We start from the raw sequence: 20710 nt of genomic DNA, 5'->3' as shown, positions 1-20710 counted from the left end.
GAATTTTACCTTTATATGTACAATGATATTGATTTCAATTAATTATATTAATTGAATAAGGATCTTCTGTGACATAATATCGTTTTATAATATTAAATAATATTATAATATCAAAATATTTAATTATTATATTGTTCATGTGAATATCGGTATAGAGTTATAGAATTAAATAGATTGTTATTTTAATTGGCAAATAATTTTTTCAATAAATCAAACAAAATTAATGGAAATTTCTGATTTTTTTAAAATTAAAAATACATCATTAGAGAGAGAGAGAGAGAGAGAGAGAGAGAGAGAGAGAGAGATTAGTTAAATATAAAGAGAAATGAAGAAAAAATATTATCCGTAAGATGTTAAGTCGAAGAATACAGTAGTTGTAACCGCGAATAAAGAAAAGCGGACGTGATAAAATAACGCAAAGTAAAGTAAGGTAATTCGTGGCTATAATCAAAGGTACAGTAAAATGGTGTAAGTGAGATGGAAGAAAATATAAAGAGGGGACTGACTACATGGAGTCAACGTTCCGAGCGGGTCAGCGACCAGCTCTGTCTTTTTCTCTTTCAACTTCTTCTCGTGTCCTTTTCTCTATCATGATACTCTTCCTTCATAGCTGTTTTTCCATATTAGAAATTTTATTTTATACTTCATTTCATCAATCGAAAGAATTTTAAACGAATTATCGGAATGTACATATGTTTGATGAATTTCTCCGATTTCGAATAACATTATAATTTAATATAAGGAACAATTCATTGCGGAAGAAGTATTGTGATTTGTGACGGTTTGAAAGTTACATACGGCTATGTGTACGAAAGGTATGAATATAATCCTTGTCAGAGAGAAAGTTCTGTGCAACGGTGAATCCACTCCTCTTCTCTATCGTAAAAGAGCATCCAAAATGAATTGTTCATCATAAAATATAAGAAACCCAATTATTACCAAATTGAAATATTTTTAGATGAGGTAAAAAAGATCAATGATTAAAAATATATATGTCAAATATATTATTTTAAATACTTTTTTCTTATTATAGATTAATGATTATTATTCTTTCTGTTGTATTATTAATTCCATAAAATGACAAATATCATATAAAATTATTCCTAATTAAATGAGATATATATACATTAAAATTATAAACATCACATTAAATTATACAATAATTTTCGCATAATATATTTTACTTTTATCAATTTATTTAACAAAAATTATTTTTTTCATGTAATTTTTGTATTTATAATTAATTCTAAATTATAGAAACATTAATTGCTGATATTAGCAATTAATAATTCTAGATTTATGTGGATAAAACTAAAATCGGGTTTAAGATTCATAAGAAATAAATGTTTGATAGATGTTCCTAATTTAAAAAAGTTCTTTTTTATATCTTTTATTTTACTTCTTTCGCTTTTTTTTTAAAGAACGAATATTAAAATTAATGAATAATAATTTTTTATATTAGAAAATTATCAATTTCAATTATTAATTGTATGATAAACTTAATCTCGATTATTAATATCTATCATAATTATATTTTATACTCTTTTTTTTTTCTATATTTTCTATATTTTTATATTTATGGTACAAAATATCAATTGTTTTTATTATTTTTTATTGACTATAATTAATCATTTTTATAATAACGATTTTGATTATGTATAAATTGTTTATTTTCCTTGATTTTTTCTGTTTCAAATAAAAAAAGAATTTGTTAAAAGCCTTAAAACAAATGAATGTACAAAACACTTAAAATTTGCATTTATTTTGTAACAGCATAGTAGTATAGAGAATCGATATTAGATATAGACACGAAAAGTTCAGAGTCCGATATCGTAAACCGGCTTTCCTTCCATCATCAACGCAGACTTTGCTCCTCAAGCGAAGACTAGTCTCGCGCAATTCTTGTCATTTATTCAGTTTTCTATATCTATTCGATTTGCAAAAATTTCATCTTCATTATTTATCACATATTTATTTTATTTGACATTAATCATATTTTAAATAAATAAATTAAATTTCTCATCAAATATATGTATTTTCCTCTTATCTCACGTACAAGTTCTCAAATTTTATCCGGAAATGTAAATAATTTGAAGATAATGCTTATAAATATTTATGTAAAAAAACAGCTTTAATTCATTGTAAATAACTTATTGAAATAATAATCAGGATTTGTTTACTATTCTGTAACACAAGGATTGATAAAAATCTATGTGAATATATCTATTTTGTAATCTCAATATGATTAATTTGTCCGCAAAGAAAAGCAAATAATATATATGTATGTAAATATATATAACAAAAATTGAATGAATTGAAATTAACATTCTTGTAGTATTTATTTTTGATCTTGGTCCATCATAAACCAACCGACAATGCACTTGTCTTCCTCTGGCTGTCGTTACGCGCTGTCGAGTCCGACCAATCACAGTTAGCGGGCAACAGGTGACCGACCAATCCGGTCTCCATGTCACGACATCGTTGTTCTTACGTAGTGCTAAGCATTTCGTTTCTACGGATATTCCTACCAAATCCAACGATGATTGCTTTTCTGCTTCTCTGTCTATAAGTACTTACATAGCTCTTTTTATTCTCTCATTTCCCCACCCCTTACGTTAGATCGTGCTAACCTGTTGCTTGTTAGGTTTCCTTCATTCTCCTTCGATTCAATGTAAACTATAGATATAATATTACTATTTATATATAATTATATAACGAATTTTATAATAGATATAGCAAATAAATAGTTTAAAATTTTTATTTTGCGAAATTTGAAACGAGATTTTTAATCTTTCTATGTGAATAATCAACATGTTTGAAAATAGACATAAAGAAGATTTCTTAAATGACTTATCATTTTTCATATCTAACGAATAAAAACATATATGGATATATATTTCGTTAAATGGCTTACAATAATATTATTATTAAATAATATTATTAAATAGAGAGCAAGAAAAAAATATTAATAATTGACATATATCTTCTGTTTCCATAGATAAATAAATCTGATTTAAATCAAACTAAAAAAAGGAGATTAATTTGATTATTATGTAAACAAATGTATTGTATATGTATTGTAAATGTATTGAATATTCAATTTATTTTTCAGAATATTAAATATATTATATGTACTTTGCATTTATATTTGTATTTGTAAAAATCCACAATGTTTTGATAAAAGAGAGAAAGAGAATCTCGATAAATGAAGTAAGACATATATATACGCACGTTATCAAGGCCGTGATCATGTTATGGAGGGAGCACCTCGAATCGAGGGCATAGTCGACAATATACGTATCTGTGATCATTTATAGAGGCTCCTTATAACTCAGAAATGCGCCAAGTAGCCGCCATTTTTGTTTCTTTCGATCACCATCCTTATACCTCTTCAAATCTGCCAACCATATATATTCCTGATCAAAAGGGACGAACATTCTACTTCGAATGTTTACCTTCTTCGTGGAGAATTCATTCATACACACAATATCGTTTCGGATCGGTTCGATGTATCGAATATATCGTTCGATCCGCCATGAAGAAATAAACGTGGCGCTCCAGGTAGAAAATAATCGCGGCCGGGGAAAGAGGGGTGAGCGTACCGCAAGGCGAGTGGAATGTCTGCGCACCTGGCCAGTGCGTCGCTGCTTTGACCTGCCTTTCCCTTCGCCTCTTTAACCTGCACTGTTCCGTTTTCGTCATGGCAACATGGAGCAACATTCGAATCTAGTATTTTGAAACCAATTTCACAAATCATTGTAAAGAGAATATCCATCAAAGAAGTTTCTCGAATTTAAACATTCAATGTCCGTTATCATCGTGTGAAGTTTCCGCGTTTTTTCAACGTGACTTGCTCGATCTTTGTCTTGTACGTTCGTTTCGTCGATATTAACTATCCTTGTTGCACGAACATGTACTGAGTTCACCGTGCGGGAAACGAAGCGCACGGGAATGAGCAAGAGGGTCTCTCTAGCCAACGAGCGACGGGTTCGATGCGCAGTCGCCAGGTGAGGCAACGACGACGTGTGCGCGCAACGGTTGGGGTTCGCCAGTGTTGCACGAAACCTTGCTTTCGCGACGCGGCGGTTCGTTCACGGTGAAAGAACCGCAGAAACAAATTTTTATTCACGTTTATTGGGGGGCCGAATTAATCAAGTTATTATTACGCGATACCTGCGTAAACGTGGCGCGTTGCATATCGTGATATCATCCATCGGCTCGCGATCACGGTTGTCGATCCTTAACCTCAAACAATAAATAAAACAACGATGTCATCGAAAAAGGATACCAAGAATCTGTGAACGTGTTTAACTTTAGTGAAACGTGTAAAGGTTTTATCAGGTGGGAAAAGAGCATAACAAGAGGCCTGGAATTAATTTTTCAGCCTCGTCCAGGACACGGTTACGATCCGTGTCCGTACGGTGTGCTACTTTGATAATAGGGTTCAGGTGTACATTGACCTAGAAGTGAGTAGTATCCGAGAACGGAACGGATCGCGACGGAAACGAAAGGTAAACCCTGGCACGATGCAGACTATGGGCGCTACGAGGGGACCGACTCACCTGGTTGCCCTTTACGTGGCGACGGCCGGTCTCCAGGGTAATGCTCTCGGTTCTGATGAAGAGGAAATCACACTATTGGTTTATGTGCTTATCGACGTACTACAGAATAAGGTATGTTACATATGTAGAATAATTATTGAAAAAGAAAAAAAAAGATAGGAATGAAAAAAGAAAAGTTGAATTAATTCAAGAATATAAAATATTAAATGATTTACCGATTTGTGTCATTCATTTTCTGCATATAATTTTTATGAGCAATATAAAATAATTACAATTTTTTGTATGATTTATGATATTTATGCAATATGATTCACATATGTTATATTAACTAATTGAAAAATATCTTGTTTTAAAAAAACGTTCAAATTTTTCGAGTGATCTGAAATATAATTAATAGTGTTTTCCTTCGCATTTCTGTTTTCAACTCGAAGATAATTATCAATGAATGATTAATTAATTATTTTATCGAAACCGTGATATCAAAAATTATCAATGTATCATTTAATTTTCACAAAAATTTCTTTACCGCTGTCAATCTTCGTGTTTGCACTGAAACCGTGCCGCCGTGCCTCTGCATGTCTCCGGCTGCCATTGTTTCTCGAATTATCCGGTGGGGGCGGAGCGTCGCGCCCTCGAAAGGTCGTCCATTACCTCCAGCTTTGCCATCGAGATTATCTGGCGCCATGGATTCCGTTTCTTATTAATTCTCTTATATTATGATAGTGAAACTATATTTCTTATTGAAACATAATTTTTAATCGATGTTTGATATTAATTATTTAGATTTATTGTTTTTTAATATTATATAAAACATAAATTTTTATTATCATTAATATTTTTCTCATGATTGTTACAATTCAAAAGTACATAAGAAAACTACATAAGTGAAAGTAAAAAACATACTAATTGTATAATTTGTAAATATAATTGAAAAAATCATTTTAAAATCATTTTATTTTCAAATTAATTATAAATGTTATAAAATAATGATCAATAAAATCAGCTTATGATTAAGATGATGATATTTTTTTTATTAATGTAGATTATAGGCAAGAATATTGATTAGAATTCACAATTATGTTAAATATTATCATTAATATTCAACGTTTTTTGCATTAAACTTGATCGATTGAAATTGGATTTTTATCATATCAAGTTTTCATTAATAGTTTTCATTAATATTCAAAGTTAAGTAATATTCGGTTCATTTTCATTTTAATCACATTCTTTCGTAAAATATTGAGAAACTTTTATAAACCGATCATTATATAAAGTAAATGAAATAATTTTTCTAAGAAACATTTGAAGGAAAGTAAATTTTGTTTTATATAGTTTACATTATGCGTCTAGTGAATTATTATATTTATTTCGATGAACTTTCGAGTTTCGATTTGATTGTGACAAAATTTATAAAATAAAATTTTCTCAGCAATGAATTTGAGGAATAAGGCTGCAACAGGTGCGTTTAGTATTCTTTATTCTTTGTTGTGAATCGCCTTGCACGAGTGCACCCGAGTTCCAGCTGGACGATCGTTTCCTTTTTCCCTCAAGTTACATACCTGACTATCTCCAATCGAAACCATCGAGGACAATGGCCCTTTCGTTTTGCTAAGTTTTCATGCAAATCCAACAATTGATATATCTACCTACAAGTAGTAAATATAGTATCTACGTATATACACACATTTATAAATATTATTATTGTTATTATAACTATCCGATATTACCTATCAATAAATCGTTGTACGATCCGAATTGTTCGGTATTTAAAATATTTTATCTTTAATATCATTTAGATGTCCAATGTATTTTTAATATACATCCCTAAATAAAATATTAATGGTATTGTCGATTAATTATCAATTCTGCGCATTCAATAATATTATCAAAATGCGATACTACTAGTCGTTAAATATATATTAATACGTTTATTAAATATATATTAACGTTTTATATATACATTAAAAAAAAATTTTTTGTTTTATAAATTGGAAAGTGGTTTTGTAAATTACAACAGCGAAAAAGATTTAGCAAAATTTTGTATATTTTAAAATTTGAATTATAGGAATTAAAATTAATTAATATTTAATATAAGTAAAAGGTAATCAATTTAATCAATATGTTTATATCTATATTATCTTAAATAATTTGATTTCTTGTAACTAGATAAATTAAATATCAGAAAAGTATCGAAAAATTTGTATACAATAGGAAAATCGAAAGTTTCTAGTTTCTAGTAACATAGGATTATGAAAACTTTGCTTTTTGCTCTGATAGAAATAATAGAGATTGCAAAGTATGAGATATACAGCCTTTTAGAGATTCAAATCTATTCAAAAGTAGATTGAATATCTTGATAAATATTACATATGTAAGTAAATACATCTCTCTGTATCTTTGAATTTTTTATCGTTAGCAAACGCCAGATTACCTCTCGCTTTCCTTTCATATATTATGAGTGCAATAACTTCTCTATTCTCTCCTTGATTTATTTTGCCAAGATCCATGAAATATCTCTCACCGTGTGAAAAGAAAGGATATTGACTTAAATCAGGAAAGAAAGATTGTACTCGCTAAGGTTGAAACACAAAAACACAAGCATCGTATGGTTTTACTTGAGCAAACAAAAATCTCGAAGTATAATTCCTGTAATTCTAAGGAATTGATCCTTTTAAACGTTGTCTATTTAAAAAAAGTTTTTAAAAGCAAAATATATATAATCATATTTTTATCATAATTTTACATATCACAAAATTATTCATAGTATGAAACGAATTTTATTAATAAAACTTAATATAGTTATTTCTATTTTTTTTTTTTTAATTAAAACGGCAATTAAAATGTTTAAAATTATTTTAACGGTTAGAAAAGATTCCTAACTTTCGTTTTAAGTATTGTCTAATTCTAATTTGATCGCAATCGTAATTCGTTTAAAGAATGCTTGCACAACTCACCTATTGTAATTCGTTTCCGGCGTTTAAAGTCGATCGTCAAGTCGAACTATAATGAGCGACGTTGATTTATAGGCTTAACCTTTGCTGTGTATTTCCTTATTCAACGTTTCAAATGGTTTCTTTTAAATAAAACATGTATCTTTATTTCATTATTATTAATTTTACATTATTTCTTTCTACGTCATGTAAAATCATAATATGATTTTGATTGCGTTAACTCATTTTTAATATTTATTCGATTCTGCATACACCAAGAACCGCTTCTTTTTTTATTTTCTTTGATTTTCTGAACTTTAGATATTACACGTACAGTCTATTATTTGCGTCCATTCCGGTTCACCATTCTGAAAGCTTTTTCTCTTCCCTCCATAGTTTCTCTCTTTCTTTGTGTTGATGTCGTCGGGTTTTAGTCTTGTAAATACCGCTAAGATATAATGTATTCTGTGGGAAAAAGATTCGAGAAGAGCTCGAAGGACGTTGAAATCCTTTCCTTTATTGTCCGTCACTCGACGATAGAAATAATTATCCCGATTATTCTATATGATTGAAACTTTGAGGCACAAAAGTATGTTACTTACAATATCTAAATATAAGTATGGAAGATAACCGTTTTGTAGATAGTGACAATATTCTTTTTGTAAAAAATTTATATCTTAATAGGTTACTATTATTTACTCTTTAGATTATTTATTCGATAGAAATTCTCTCTAGTTCGAGAGAGAATTCGAGAATGGCGTTAAAAAGATTTTTTTTTCTCCATTATTTTGATCGGATCAAAAGATTTAGATACTTTTTGGAAATTGGAATTTCTTGATTATTTTAAATTATAAATAACAGTTTATAAAGTAGTCATTAATATTGTTTACAGGATATATTTCTTCTGCTGTACATATACAGAAAATTGAAGACCTTCAATGAAGGAATTTGGTGTTTCCTTTACTTCATTGTTATCCTCAACGAGGACAAGATAGTTTCTGTGAACAACGCAACTCGCGACTTTTGACCCCCCGCTCCTTTCCCTTCCAGCAAATATCGTTCTTTTGCTCGTTGACCGTCTCGCATTTGCGCTCTGACTTGTTAGATTTGCAATTTATGAGTTTGCTTCGAATCATGCTTCACGCTTTACTTTGTTGCCACGACAGATATTCAGGGTTATGACGCTTTAATATGCGATTGCCTATTTTCATCATATTTTAATTCTTTTTATCATAAGATTATTCAACCAAGCATGATTGTTACCTGATTGTTATCTTATAATAATATCTAATAAAAAAATCGATTAATTAATGAAAATTTCTAATAATAATACTAATTTCTAATAATAATTTAATAATAATTATATTTCAAACTTCGTTGCATATCATTTCATATCCAATATCAATTTTTGTATGGATTCGAAGGATTAAACAAATCTGAAATTAAAAACACTTTATCAAAGATTATATCAAAAATGTTTGATGAAAAAAATCTTTAAAAAATTATCTTCTCAACCTATTTCGTATATATGATATAAGTGACAATTTGTCTTGAAAGATTCGAATATTTGTAAGTCTTCTTTGAGAACAAATTCTAATCATAGAACGTTATCATTATTTCTTTAATCTCGATTTGCAGGTGTAGAATTCCGTTATCAAAGCTCCATATGCATTTGTACATTCTACTATATAAATTACTGGAAAAATATCTATTATATAAATAAGCAAAAAAATATTTGTATATTTATATTCAATAATTATGCAATATGAATATTCTTATGGATTATAGATATGTAAATGTCAAAAATTTTATATATATATATATATAATTTTAAATATTATATATATATATATATATATATAGCAGTATTATTGTGAAATTAAATTGTGAAGATTATAAATTTTTGCAAGTAAAATATAATTGTACATATGGTGTAGATGTCATTTATAAAATATAATATTATTAAATTTTTTTAAAAGAATATGATATTAAAAATATAATTTTTAATAAAGTAGAATTACAACGTAATAAAAATTTGTGATTTTTCATATTTTTTGTTTTAAGTTATTAAATAAAATTTTATTACAATCTCTATTATGATTTTTGAAAGACACAACCGTTTTACATTTTTTAACAAAAATTAATTAATTGTTATCATAGAAAAATTTTAAGTTTAAATAGGAAATACTTCTGTTCATCACGATATTTCATTGCATTATGATATTTTTAATATTTATTCAAAATGATGATTTATAAAGTTGAATAATTAGTAATTAATATAATTAGCATTTACGTAATAGAATATTAGTTCATCTACGTCGTATACGAGGTTTTATCGACGAAGATAATCCAAGACGATGGCTTACTCGTTACCGAACTACCTTGATCCGTTAACCTCACATCAAAGAACCTGCCTATTAAGTTTCTTGTACTTTATTTCTTTTTTACGTCTTTCTACTCTGTCGATATATGACTACCATGTGACATTTGTGAACATATATTTAAATACATAGAATAAAATCTAATAAATGAAACGCTATAAATTTGTGATACATTTTATAAATATTCAAAAAAAAATATATTTAAATATTTATACCAATTAAAAATTTAAAAAAATATATATATTTTTTAGCAATAAGGAAAACATCTTAAATGTTAATAATTATTTAATTTTCAAATATATTTTCTTACTTATTTTTCACTTTCATATTTAAAAATATTCTATTGATAAATCTAATCTAATAATCTAATAATCTAATAATCTATTGGTAAATCATTTCTCTTATTTCTTAAAAATACTCATGAATAAATTTTTCAATGTTCCCTCAATCGAATTGAGAAATCGGGTTCAGTATTCACATTTATTCTGATGAAGAAGTTTTCATTTCTAACCGGTTGATACTTTCTATCCGTATTTGAAATATAGTAAAAGTTTCAGCCGCAATGATTGTTGAATAGAATTAATAATATATTGATGATCATTATTTTTATATTACTTTTTCCTTTCTTTCCAGTATTTGTTTCATCGTTCATATTCTTTTATATGTTATAAATAATTATTTCATATTTCTAATATTAATGATTTATTAATGATTTACAGTATAATTATGAAGCTGCGTGCCATTTTTAAATTCAGATAATTTACTATGTTTTAAGATATAATGAGATTTTAATATAAGTAGTTGAAGAATTTATTTGCTTAAAAAAAAATTTCTATTTTTATTTTAATTTAATTGTAAATTAATTGAAATATCCAGTATAATAATATATATAAATATTTGTATAATAATTAATTAAAGATATATTTATTAATGAAATTCAATTGTTTATACAATATTATTGAAAAAATCGTTACAAAACATAATATAAAGTGATATGTATATAATATGTATATAATATATATATATATATAATATAAATGATATGTAATTTTTTTTAATACTAATAACTTTTTTAATAATAATTTACTGAATGAAATAATATGATAATATGATATGATAAAATATATGATAAAAAATATGTATATTAATTCTTGTTATAATATATATATATATATACATTAATTCTTATTATAACAAATATATATATATTAATTCTTGTTAAGTATTAAATTAATCTTTCGAAAAAATTTTTTGAGGTATAAATATATTTTTTATAATCTTTATTTTCTATGAATACTTACTTGATAAACATTCAGATAAAAGATAATCTTTATATGTTTAATATGAAAATAATTTAGAGTTCATGACTATATTTAAAAAAAAAAAAATGAAAAAAATAATACAGTTTATTGCTATAATATAATTTATTAAGTTATGATTATATTGAATATATTGAATATATTGAAAATCGTAATTTAATAAAGTATTTTAGATTATAAAAATAAAAATATTAAATAAATATTTGATAAGAAATTTTTGTTATTAGTTTCATTGACCTACCCCTTTATACATGCAACCTGTTCGGCTAATAAGTAGGTAATGCATGACACATTGCATAGTAACAGGAGTCTATTGAATATCAGAATTATTAAACTTTATTATTGATAAATCATATGATTTTCATTGAATAGCATAATAAATATTGTTAATACTTTAAATTTAAATATTATATAAAAATATATATAGATATCATTGAATTTTTTATTCAATATTTTAGTATGTTACATAAATATTTAAAACTAAATAATTCATATTTTTTTCAAAGATTTTTAATGAAGAACGAATAAGTGAAAATATATTATAGATACTGATTATTTGCGAACACAATTTTCATAGGTGCTGGGAAGGCAACAATATATTGTACGACCGATGGTAATGGACGAAAGTTGTACACCTGGAACCGGTAGCGACAATCCGGCAGTTGCCGGAAGTAGCGGAGTCATCAGTGAAGCAGCATTGGCGCATGCTCCAGCGTTAACTGAGAGGACAGTTCGAGAACACGGAATTCCTTTAGAGCAAGCCATTCAACAGGTGAAAAACTCTTTTATTGAAAAGCTCTACATGATTTTAAATAATTATATTATATAAATAAAAAGATATAAGTTTATTTTTTGTCTATATTAATAAATGACAAAAAAAATGAAAAAATATATATATTTTTACAAATATATGAAATATTAAAAAAAAAAATTCATTTTTAATAAAAGTTTGAAGCATGGTGGTCTTCCATGTCGTGCGTGACATCCGGTTCCGCACCACGTTTCGTCGTAGACGGACAGGCGCCGATGAGACAATGCTTGCATCCAGAGGCATGTAACAAAGACATCGACGTGCCAGAACATTATACTCTCTTTCATGATCTTCGAAAGGAATTTGTTGCCTGTTATTCAACCCATGGAGAACTTTCAACATTTGGAATACAAGAAATGTTGGAATGTATCCTTTTTTAAATTTTATTAAATATTGATTTTTATATCATTTTTATATAGAATGTTTTGCTTATCTTTATCTGAAGTCTTGAATTTCATAAAAATATTTTCTTAAAAAATTGTATAAAATTAAAATAATTAAAAATAATTTGTATAAAATTATATATTTTATGATTATTATATATATTATTTTTCACTTATATATGATAATAATATATATAATAATATTTTATTTTATTAGAAAGAGTTTATTAAATAATTTAATAAACTTTTTTAAATGAAACGTTGTACTTTATTTCTTTGTATACAATAACCATTTTGAAAACAATTTCAATATCATGTAATTTTTAATTGTTCAAAATCAGTAAAATTTATATAAATAAAATTTCTATTAATACAGTAAAGTAATATTCTGTTTAATTTTGATCTATTCTTGAGAATATTTCATATTTGTCATTATACTTTAAATGTCACATGCATATTTAAATATGTTAAACAATTGATTATATTTGAATTGATTATATTTGTTATCATGATGATATTCATGTTAATATTTTGCCTATATTTTATAAAAACTGAGAAAAAAGAAAGAGAAACAAAATTATGTTGATATCAATAAAATGTTTTCAAAACTTGAAAATTAAATAAAGTATTCACAAGGGACTTTAAACAACTTGAAAAATTTAAGTTTACAAATCGAATTTCGAATTTCAAGATATTTCAAATGATAAATTTAGGCAAAGCATATTATATATTTACTATAATCATTTAATAGTATATGTTTACTTGTATACGTATACTTCTCAGCGTGCCTTGCATAAACAGATATAGGATATCAAGTTACTCCCTCTTTCGAAGTTGACATGAAATATTTTAATTTTTGGATATTTAAAAAAGCACTCAAAAAAAAAAACGAAAAAAAAAATAATACCATATTAAAATTTAAATGTTATAAATATTTTGATGATATTTTACTCATAGTTAATTATTAAACTCGATTGGTCGTCATGAGAACAATTCGTTGTTCAAAGTTGAAAATTTAGTTTTCGATATCATATGATTGCCTTAAGGCGACGACTATGGTCGAAACGAGAATTCCAAAGCGTGCAGCCGTTAGGCGGCGCGACAGAAGTCGAATCCAACATATTCGATGAACTTGACGACGAACTAACCGCTGATGCAAAGTCAGTCCGCAAGTGAGTGGAGGGTGTATACGTATCGTGTTAACTGCGTTCCTACCGGTCAGCATATATGTATACGATTATAATAAATTATAATTCAATTTCTTAACTATATCTCTTGGTTTAATTTTCGCAAAATAGATTTTTTTAAATTACATGTGAAAGTGTATAATTATATTTATTGCTTCAATCTATGTATTGTAAAAGTGTATTGTAAAAGTGAAAACTTTTTTGATAATAGGCATAATTTACTAAAATATAAATTAAAATTTAAACTTAAGGTATGTTTTTTATTCTTAGCATGTAATATTCGTTGAAGCATAGTTTTGTTTATAAACTTGTAGAAAATCATTTGATTTTACATATATTACTTATTTTTTATTTGATGGCAGTTATAATTTAACATGCATTTCTTTTTTTATAAGGTAATATAAAAATTGTAATTATAAAAATTGTATAGAGAATATTTTCTATTATTTTTCGATATATCACTTGTATTTTTATATTTGTTTGAATATGTATGAATAATATAATAGTCAATTATACATTTAGAATATATTTTATATATTTTTTTTATATTTGGAATTAAAATTAAAAATTCACTTTTGCATCTGAGTGTATATCAGATTAACTTCTTTCTTTATTCTGATTTCTTCTATTTATATGAAAATTATAGACATTTGTAGATGAGATTTAATTCAAAAAAGAAAACGTTCTTAATACAAATGAGTACCTATCATAAATCTAATCCAATCTCGCTATTAAACACGAGTAAAGACTATAGTATTATAATCATTTCACGACACTATCTGATCGTGTTGTGTGTCGATGTGTCTGTCGTTAATAAAACAGAACCACCTGTGGCTAACGAGATACAATATACACAAATATCGATCGATGTCAGTGTCATATCACAATCAATCGACTTTTTTTTGATTTGTTTTTATCTATTCCAATTGAAAATTTCTTAAAATATTTCAATTAAAAATAACGGTTATATAAATTTATGATTCAGAAATATTTTATAATTATTTGGATCATCTTAATCTTTTATTTATCTGGTATTTCATCTTCGTATAAATCCTTGATAAATAAATTAAAAATAATATTTTTTTATTTTAAAAAATTTTATTAAAATTATGGTTGTTTATATTTTTTGTTTGTACTTTGAATTTGATATCAATTTTTTCAAATGAGAGATGAAAAGCGACAGAAACAGATGAAATCAAAATGTACTGCCAATATCAATCGAATGACTTAAGAAAGTCCCAAGAAGTAATCATCACAGTCTTATCACGCGCAGAAACACAGTTTAAAGGTCATGCTCGTAGAGATATTGCTAACAGCCTGACGACCAACTGAGATATGTGGATAATTATGCGCGTAACAAGTTCGTTCGATTTCTCGACATTTTAGTTACCCATGTTTTTTGCATAGTCATGTCTATTCTTTGTGAAATATTATAAATTTATATTGATATTCTGATTTAAAAAAATTTTATTTTTATAAAAATAATACTGTAATTTTTATCAGTATATCATAATTTTAATTAATCTATATCATTTTAACAAAAAAGATTGAAATTAATTATCATTTTATGATTAATTTATAATTTTTTTGATGATAGTATGTTTAATAATGTTTGTATATAATACTTATCTCTATTATATCTATTATAAGTAATACTTATCTCAATACATTTTTAATGCTTATATAAAAGAATCGATTATTGAAATCTTCATTTTGATATCAATATCGATAAACAATTTATGTTATTAAATTAAAACTGATGATTTATCCTTGACTGATGAAAATTAGATTTCGGTCTACCATTAGATACTGAGAATGATTATCATGTAAAAGAAATACAAGATATGATCTGTGTAATACAGAGAATGATAAAAGATGGTAAGTCGTTGATTAGTAAATTTTTATACATTTTTCAAGTTTGAGTGTAATGTGAAAAACATGAAGAAAAAAAGAAAAGAAAAGAAAATAAAAAAAAGAAAAAATATATTTATTTTTTCCATTATTATATATGATATAAATTTTTTCTCTTTTTTTAATTAATGTGTCAGTTTAGCATATTAAAAAAAAGTAGTCTATTTCTTAACAAAGATTAAGGTTCACATATGATATCTCTATCTTTCTTGAAGTACGAGCAAAAAACATATATTTTGTATTGCTCGCACTCAGTAAACATACTTGAATATTTAATCATAATCGTTTTTGATTGATTGATTTTTGATTGTACTGTACTGTAATTAAGAACTACATATAGATTTATAAATTAATGCCATTCTATTCTCAACTCCATGTAACTGAATTTCAATTAGTTTGTGACTAAATCTTTGAATCTATTTTTTTTATCATTAATAATGAATTATTCAAGAATATTTTTCAAAAAATTAAAAGTTCCTTTTATGATATGAGATATAATACAAAAAACATTTTTGATATCTTAATTTAAAAAAAAAATAATGAAATTTAAAAAAAAATTTTTTATATATTTATAATTATCGTAATAGTAGAACAAAATGTTAAATTAAATGTAATTTCGCAATGTATAAATTATTATGAATTTAAAATTCTTTCATTCGTAAACATATTAACTTTTTATTGGATATTCATATTATAAATATAAGTTTCTATATACAATATTCATCTTTAGTTTCCAATTTTACTTAGTTATGCTTGCTTTGCTTAAATGAAAAAATGCCGACAGAAAAAACATGAAGACAAAAAAAAAGAATAAAAGAATAGAACGAATAGTGTTGTATATATTTCAGATCTATATATTAGTTTCTTATGTGTGTTCATAGTTTATGAGTGCAGGTCAAGCTATGTAACGTTATGAGCAGTGACAGTCATAATATACTTCTTATCACAATGGTGCTCAACTCAAACTGACTTTAATTTTCAATTTCGTACTTACATATCACGTGCTAACTATGACAAGTGCGTGCGCGCATTTTATAAGCAAAGAGTTATTATTTGTTTTAAGACACGAATGCACGTTTATTTTATAAGTATTTAATATTTGTTGTATTTAATTTTGCAAAATTTTTATATACATGAATATCTATTGTGTCATTTGCAAATATCAAATAAAATTTTCTTTCTTCATATATGATATATAAATATTTTTATAAAAGAGAATTTTAAAAATGATGATGAAAGGAAAGTTTCAATTCATGAAATATAAAAAGTTTTTAAAAGATGTGCTGACATATTACATTGAGTAGGCAAATCAAAACTAAGCATTTTGCTCAAACTTGAGAAATCGGAGATAAACCTGCCGGTGTATGATTACAAAGAAAATGCGAGTGTTAAATGGTAATTTTGAAACAATGATTATATTTTTTTTGCGGGAGAATTAATTTTTTTGTTTATAATAAGATTTATATTAAAAACATTTTGTTACATACAATATTGAAATTTATCACATTTATATTTTAATTTCATCGAATATAATATTTTTTAAACAAATATTTTAATGAATAATATTTTAATAATTGATAATTATTTTTTGGATCCAAGTGAGTCATTGCAATTATGGCATAACTAACTAAGGTTAATCGCTATTTTGTTCTTTTTGTATTTTATTATTATAAATTTTATCAAAATGTTATCAATCATTTATTTCAATATTCATTTCAATATTTTATTTTATTGTTTTTATTATTTTATTTTATTATTTTATTATTTTATTGTTTTTACTTATTTTTTTTATAGGTCACATCTTCCAAAATCCTGAAACAGTTAATATTATTTTAGAACCTGGTATATGGTAAGTTCTCATTGAATTTTGATTTGTTATTAATTAAATTTATTTTATTAATTTTATGATATTTTTTTATAGCTCAAAAGATGAAGAAGTTGATAATGGTTGTGTAGTAAGAGCTAGAGGTCTTCCTTGGCAATCATCTGATCAAGATATAGCAAAATTTTTTCGTGGCTTAAATGTTGCTAAGTAAGTGAAATTTATAAATTTTAATTTTAAGATTGAAATTTAATACAATACATTGTAATAATTGCTGTGGTATTTGTATACAAGCCACTTGGAATGGTATAAAAAAGGTAAAAATTTATATCCAATTTATAAATAGATTTATGGATGAATATATATTACTCAAATTGTAATGTTTATTTTATATATATTAAATTTATAAGAATAACAATTTATATATAAGATTTTTAGAACAACAATTTAAAATATTTTTTAATATTTATCTTTTGGTTATGCAATGATAAGTATTATCTTGGGTCATGAATCTTGTGAATTATTTATATAGTTCTCTAATGATTTTCAAGAATTATAATTCCGATATATATAATTTCTATATTTATTTTATCTATATCTTCATTATTCTTTATTTATTTTTTACTATTTCTTATATTATTATCTATAAAATTTTAATTAGTACATTGATTTGTATTACAAAATATCATTATTTCACAGGGGTGGTGTAGCTCTGTGTTTAAGTCCTATGGGAAGACGTAACGGGGAAGCATTAGTACGATTTGTTAACAAAGAACATAGAGACATGGCATTAAAAAGGCATAAACATCATATGGGTGGAAGATATATAGAAGTCTATAAGGCATCTGGAGAGGATTTTGTTGGTGTAGCTGGTGGAACTAGTGGTGAAGCTCATGCATTTTTATCTAGAGGAGCTCAAGTTATTGTTAGAATGAGAGGCTTACCATATGATTGCATTGCTAAACAAGTGGTATATATATAAAATTTTCTATACATTTCTTCATGATTTTTATTCTCATTTTAACTATACATTATTTTTCAGTTGGACTTCTTTTTATCAGGGCAAAAGCCTTGTCATGTATTGGATGGAGAAGATGGTGTTTTATTTGTGAAAAAGCCAGATGGTAGGGCAACTGGAGATGCATTCGTTCTTTTTGCAAAAGAGGAAGATGCTATGAAAGCCTTAAGTAAACACAGAGATTGTATCGGAAGTCGATACATTGAACTTTTTCGAAGTACGATTGCTGAAGTTCAACAAGTACGTAAATAATGAGAGTAACAAAATAAAAAAAAGAACTAAATAAAAACTAAAAATAAATATTATATATATGCATATTAATTTTGATTAGGTTTTAAATAGGGCAATAGATCCTAAACAAGTTGTACTTCCAACACCACCTATTCCACAGCTCCCTCCTATAGTTCCACAGCATATTATCACTTCTGGTACGCGTAAGGATTGTGTTAGATTGCGTGGTCTTCCATATGAAGCTCTCGTTGAACACATTCTTGAGTTCATGGGCGAACATTCTAAGAATATTGTTTATCAGGGTGTACATATGGTTTATAATGCTCAAGTACGTACATGTATTTCTTCTATATCATAATCATATTTATATATAAATTATTAATATATATTTTGTTTGTTGTTTATTCAGGGTCAACCTTCCGGTGAAGCGTTTATTCAAATGGACAGTGAAAGTTCAGCATATGCATGTGCATCGCAGCGACATCATCGTTATATGATATATGGCAAAAAGCAACGGTATATCGAAGTATTTCAGTGCAGCGGGGACGATATGAATTTGGTATTGACAGGTGCAGTAACTCCACCATCAACCAAGGCTCTACTATCACCCGGTACGTTGACCACACAAACTCCCGCAACTTTGACACATCCGCCTCCGCCGACGCCGGTACCGGTACCGGTACCGACGGCACAACCTCCCCTCTGGGACATTCACGCGTTAGTACAGGCTCAAGCCCAAGCACAAGCGCAGGCTCAAGCGCAAGCTCAAGCTCAGGCTCAAGCGCAGGCAATTCGAAATCAAGACTTTTGGTTAATGGCTCTAGCCTCAAATCCTCCTCCCACATCTACAACTCCTGCTTCCCCTACTTCATCAGCTACGACTAAAACACTTGCTCTACCGGGTCCGAATCCACAGCATCAGATTCCTGCCTATGCCGTGGCACCTTCAGCAGCAGCTGCAGCCGCTGCGGCTGCTGCAGCGCTTCATGCTCAACCACCCGCGCCAACACCTTTCTTACTCTTTAATGTACCCTCTCGAATTCCTATTTTACGGGCACCGGCACCGCATAGTCTTCTGACACCTATTGTTCAGGCTGCCCCTATTAATCCGGCTGCCATAATGGGACTAAAGAGAACTTGGGAAACTGCATTTCCACCTGATACATCAAGCACCGTCGCGAAACGTGCTACATGGCACACACCGGCGACTGCATTTCACGCGCAAGCTCCAGCTGCGGCACCAGGCTTGCCTTATCCTGCTCAATTTTATCCTCAAATTTAAAATATTGTTAAAATATTGATTATGATCGTACATTGTGTGGCCGATATGTCTTCTTTTATAATGAATCTTTTTTCTATGTATTTTTTTATGCCATTGTAAGTAGATTTTGAAAAACGTTCAATAATCATTCGTTCCTTCATACATTTCTCGTAGCTGTTGCAACAGAAGGTTGTGATTTTGAGACATTTATTTCTTTATACGACGTATAGACAAACTTATTTTAATTGCATCATTAATGTGTGAAAGTGTGTTAAAATGGATGATTTATATTCTTCTACGAATATATATGGTAAATTTTGTTCATGATAATTATTTACAAGCGACATTCCGCATGATATTTTGTGCAACCACTTTTTTTCGTATCAGTACATTAATACGGTGACTGTTATTTTTATTAGCTCATTTTCTCTTAAATCTTTTTCCTTAGAGAATATATACGTTACATATATAATCATTTCAGAGTTGGTATTTTATACTTAATTGTGCAACAGTACTTAGAATGATTTTCTTTTTATGTTACTTTCTTATGTAACATAAGTTTTTTGACTGTCACGTTGCATTCGAAAGAATATATATATCATTGGAACGTGATCGTGTATTCCTTTTTTTTTTTTTTTTTTTTTTTTTTTTTTTTTTTTTTTTTTTTTTTTTTTTTTTTTGTTAAACAAGTTCTTATATGTTACAAGAGCAATTATTTTGTATTTTAGTGTATAATGTGTGCAGTGTAAAGTGCCTTATTACAAATTAAGAATTCTTCGATCTAAGATATTTTCTTATTTTCTTGAAGATTTCGTGATTTATATACGCATGTAAATATATATATATACATATAGATTTATATAAATATAAAAATCGAAATATGAATATAAACAT

The 20710-nt window shown here is 26.9% G+C and overlaps 1 protein-coding gene and 1 long non-coding RNA gene across 2 annotated transcripts; one reads left to right on the top strand and one right to left on the bottom strand.

Annotated features, from left to right (window-relative positions):
• Positions 1-1707: 1707 nt before the first annotated feature.
• Positions 1708-3789, bottom strand: LOC122712565. Its single transcript, XR_006346363.1, has 3 exons — positions 3456-3789; positions 3232-3397; positions 1708-2676 (listed from the first exon to the last, which is right to left on the bottom strand). It is a non-coding gene; the product is annotated as an uncharacterized LOC122712565 (long non-coding RNA).
• Positions 3790-4025: 236 nt separating this feature from the next.
• LOC122712563 (RNA-binding protein fusilli-like) lies at positions 4026-20392 on the top strand. The gene is made up of 10 exons (XM_043932290.1): positions 4026-4673; positions 11770-11964; positions 12141-12369; positions 15362-15451; positions 17279-17333; positions 17406-17516; positions 18006-18276; positions 18349-18564; positions 18656-18883; positions 18965-20392. Exons 1-10 carry the CDS (start codon positions 4527-4529, stop codon positions 19835-19837), a joined length of 2415 nt encoding a protein of 804 aa, XP_043788225.1. The 5' UTR covers positions 4026-4526; the 3' UTR covers positions 19838-20392.
• The last annotated feature ends 318 nt before the right edge of the window (positions 20393-20710 follow it).

This window comes from Apis laboriosa, unplaced genomic scaffold, assembly GCF_014066325.1.
Source record: "Apis laboriosa isolate Shangri-la unplaced genomic scaffold, ASM1406632v1 scaffold202_cov151, whole genome shotgun sequence".
NCBI lineage: Eukaryota > Metazoa > Arthropoda > Insecta > Hymenoptera > Apidae > Apis > Apis laboriosa.
The sequence above is the reverse complement of the archived record's forward strand: the minus strand, read 5'-3'. Positions and strand labels throughout refer to the sequence as shown.

Excerpts from the sequence above, each read along its gene's own strand:
- LOC122712563 (XM_043932290.1), top strand. The coding sequence starts at position 4,527 with ATGCAGACTATGGGCGCTACGAGGGGACCGACTCACCTGGTTGCCCTT. Across the intron at positions 4,674-11,769 it reads TCGACGTACTACAGAATAAG|GTGCTGGGAAGGCAACAATA; the intron begins GTATGTTACATA and ends CAATTTTCATAG. Across the intron at positions 18,277-18,348 it reads ATTGCATTGCTAAACAAGTG|TTGGACTTCTTTTTATCAGG; the intron begins GTATATATATAA and ends ATTATTTTTCAG.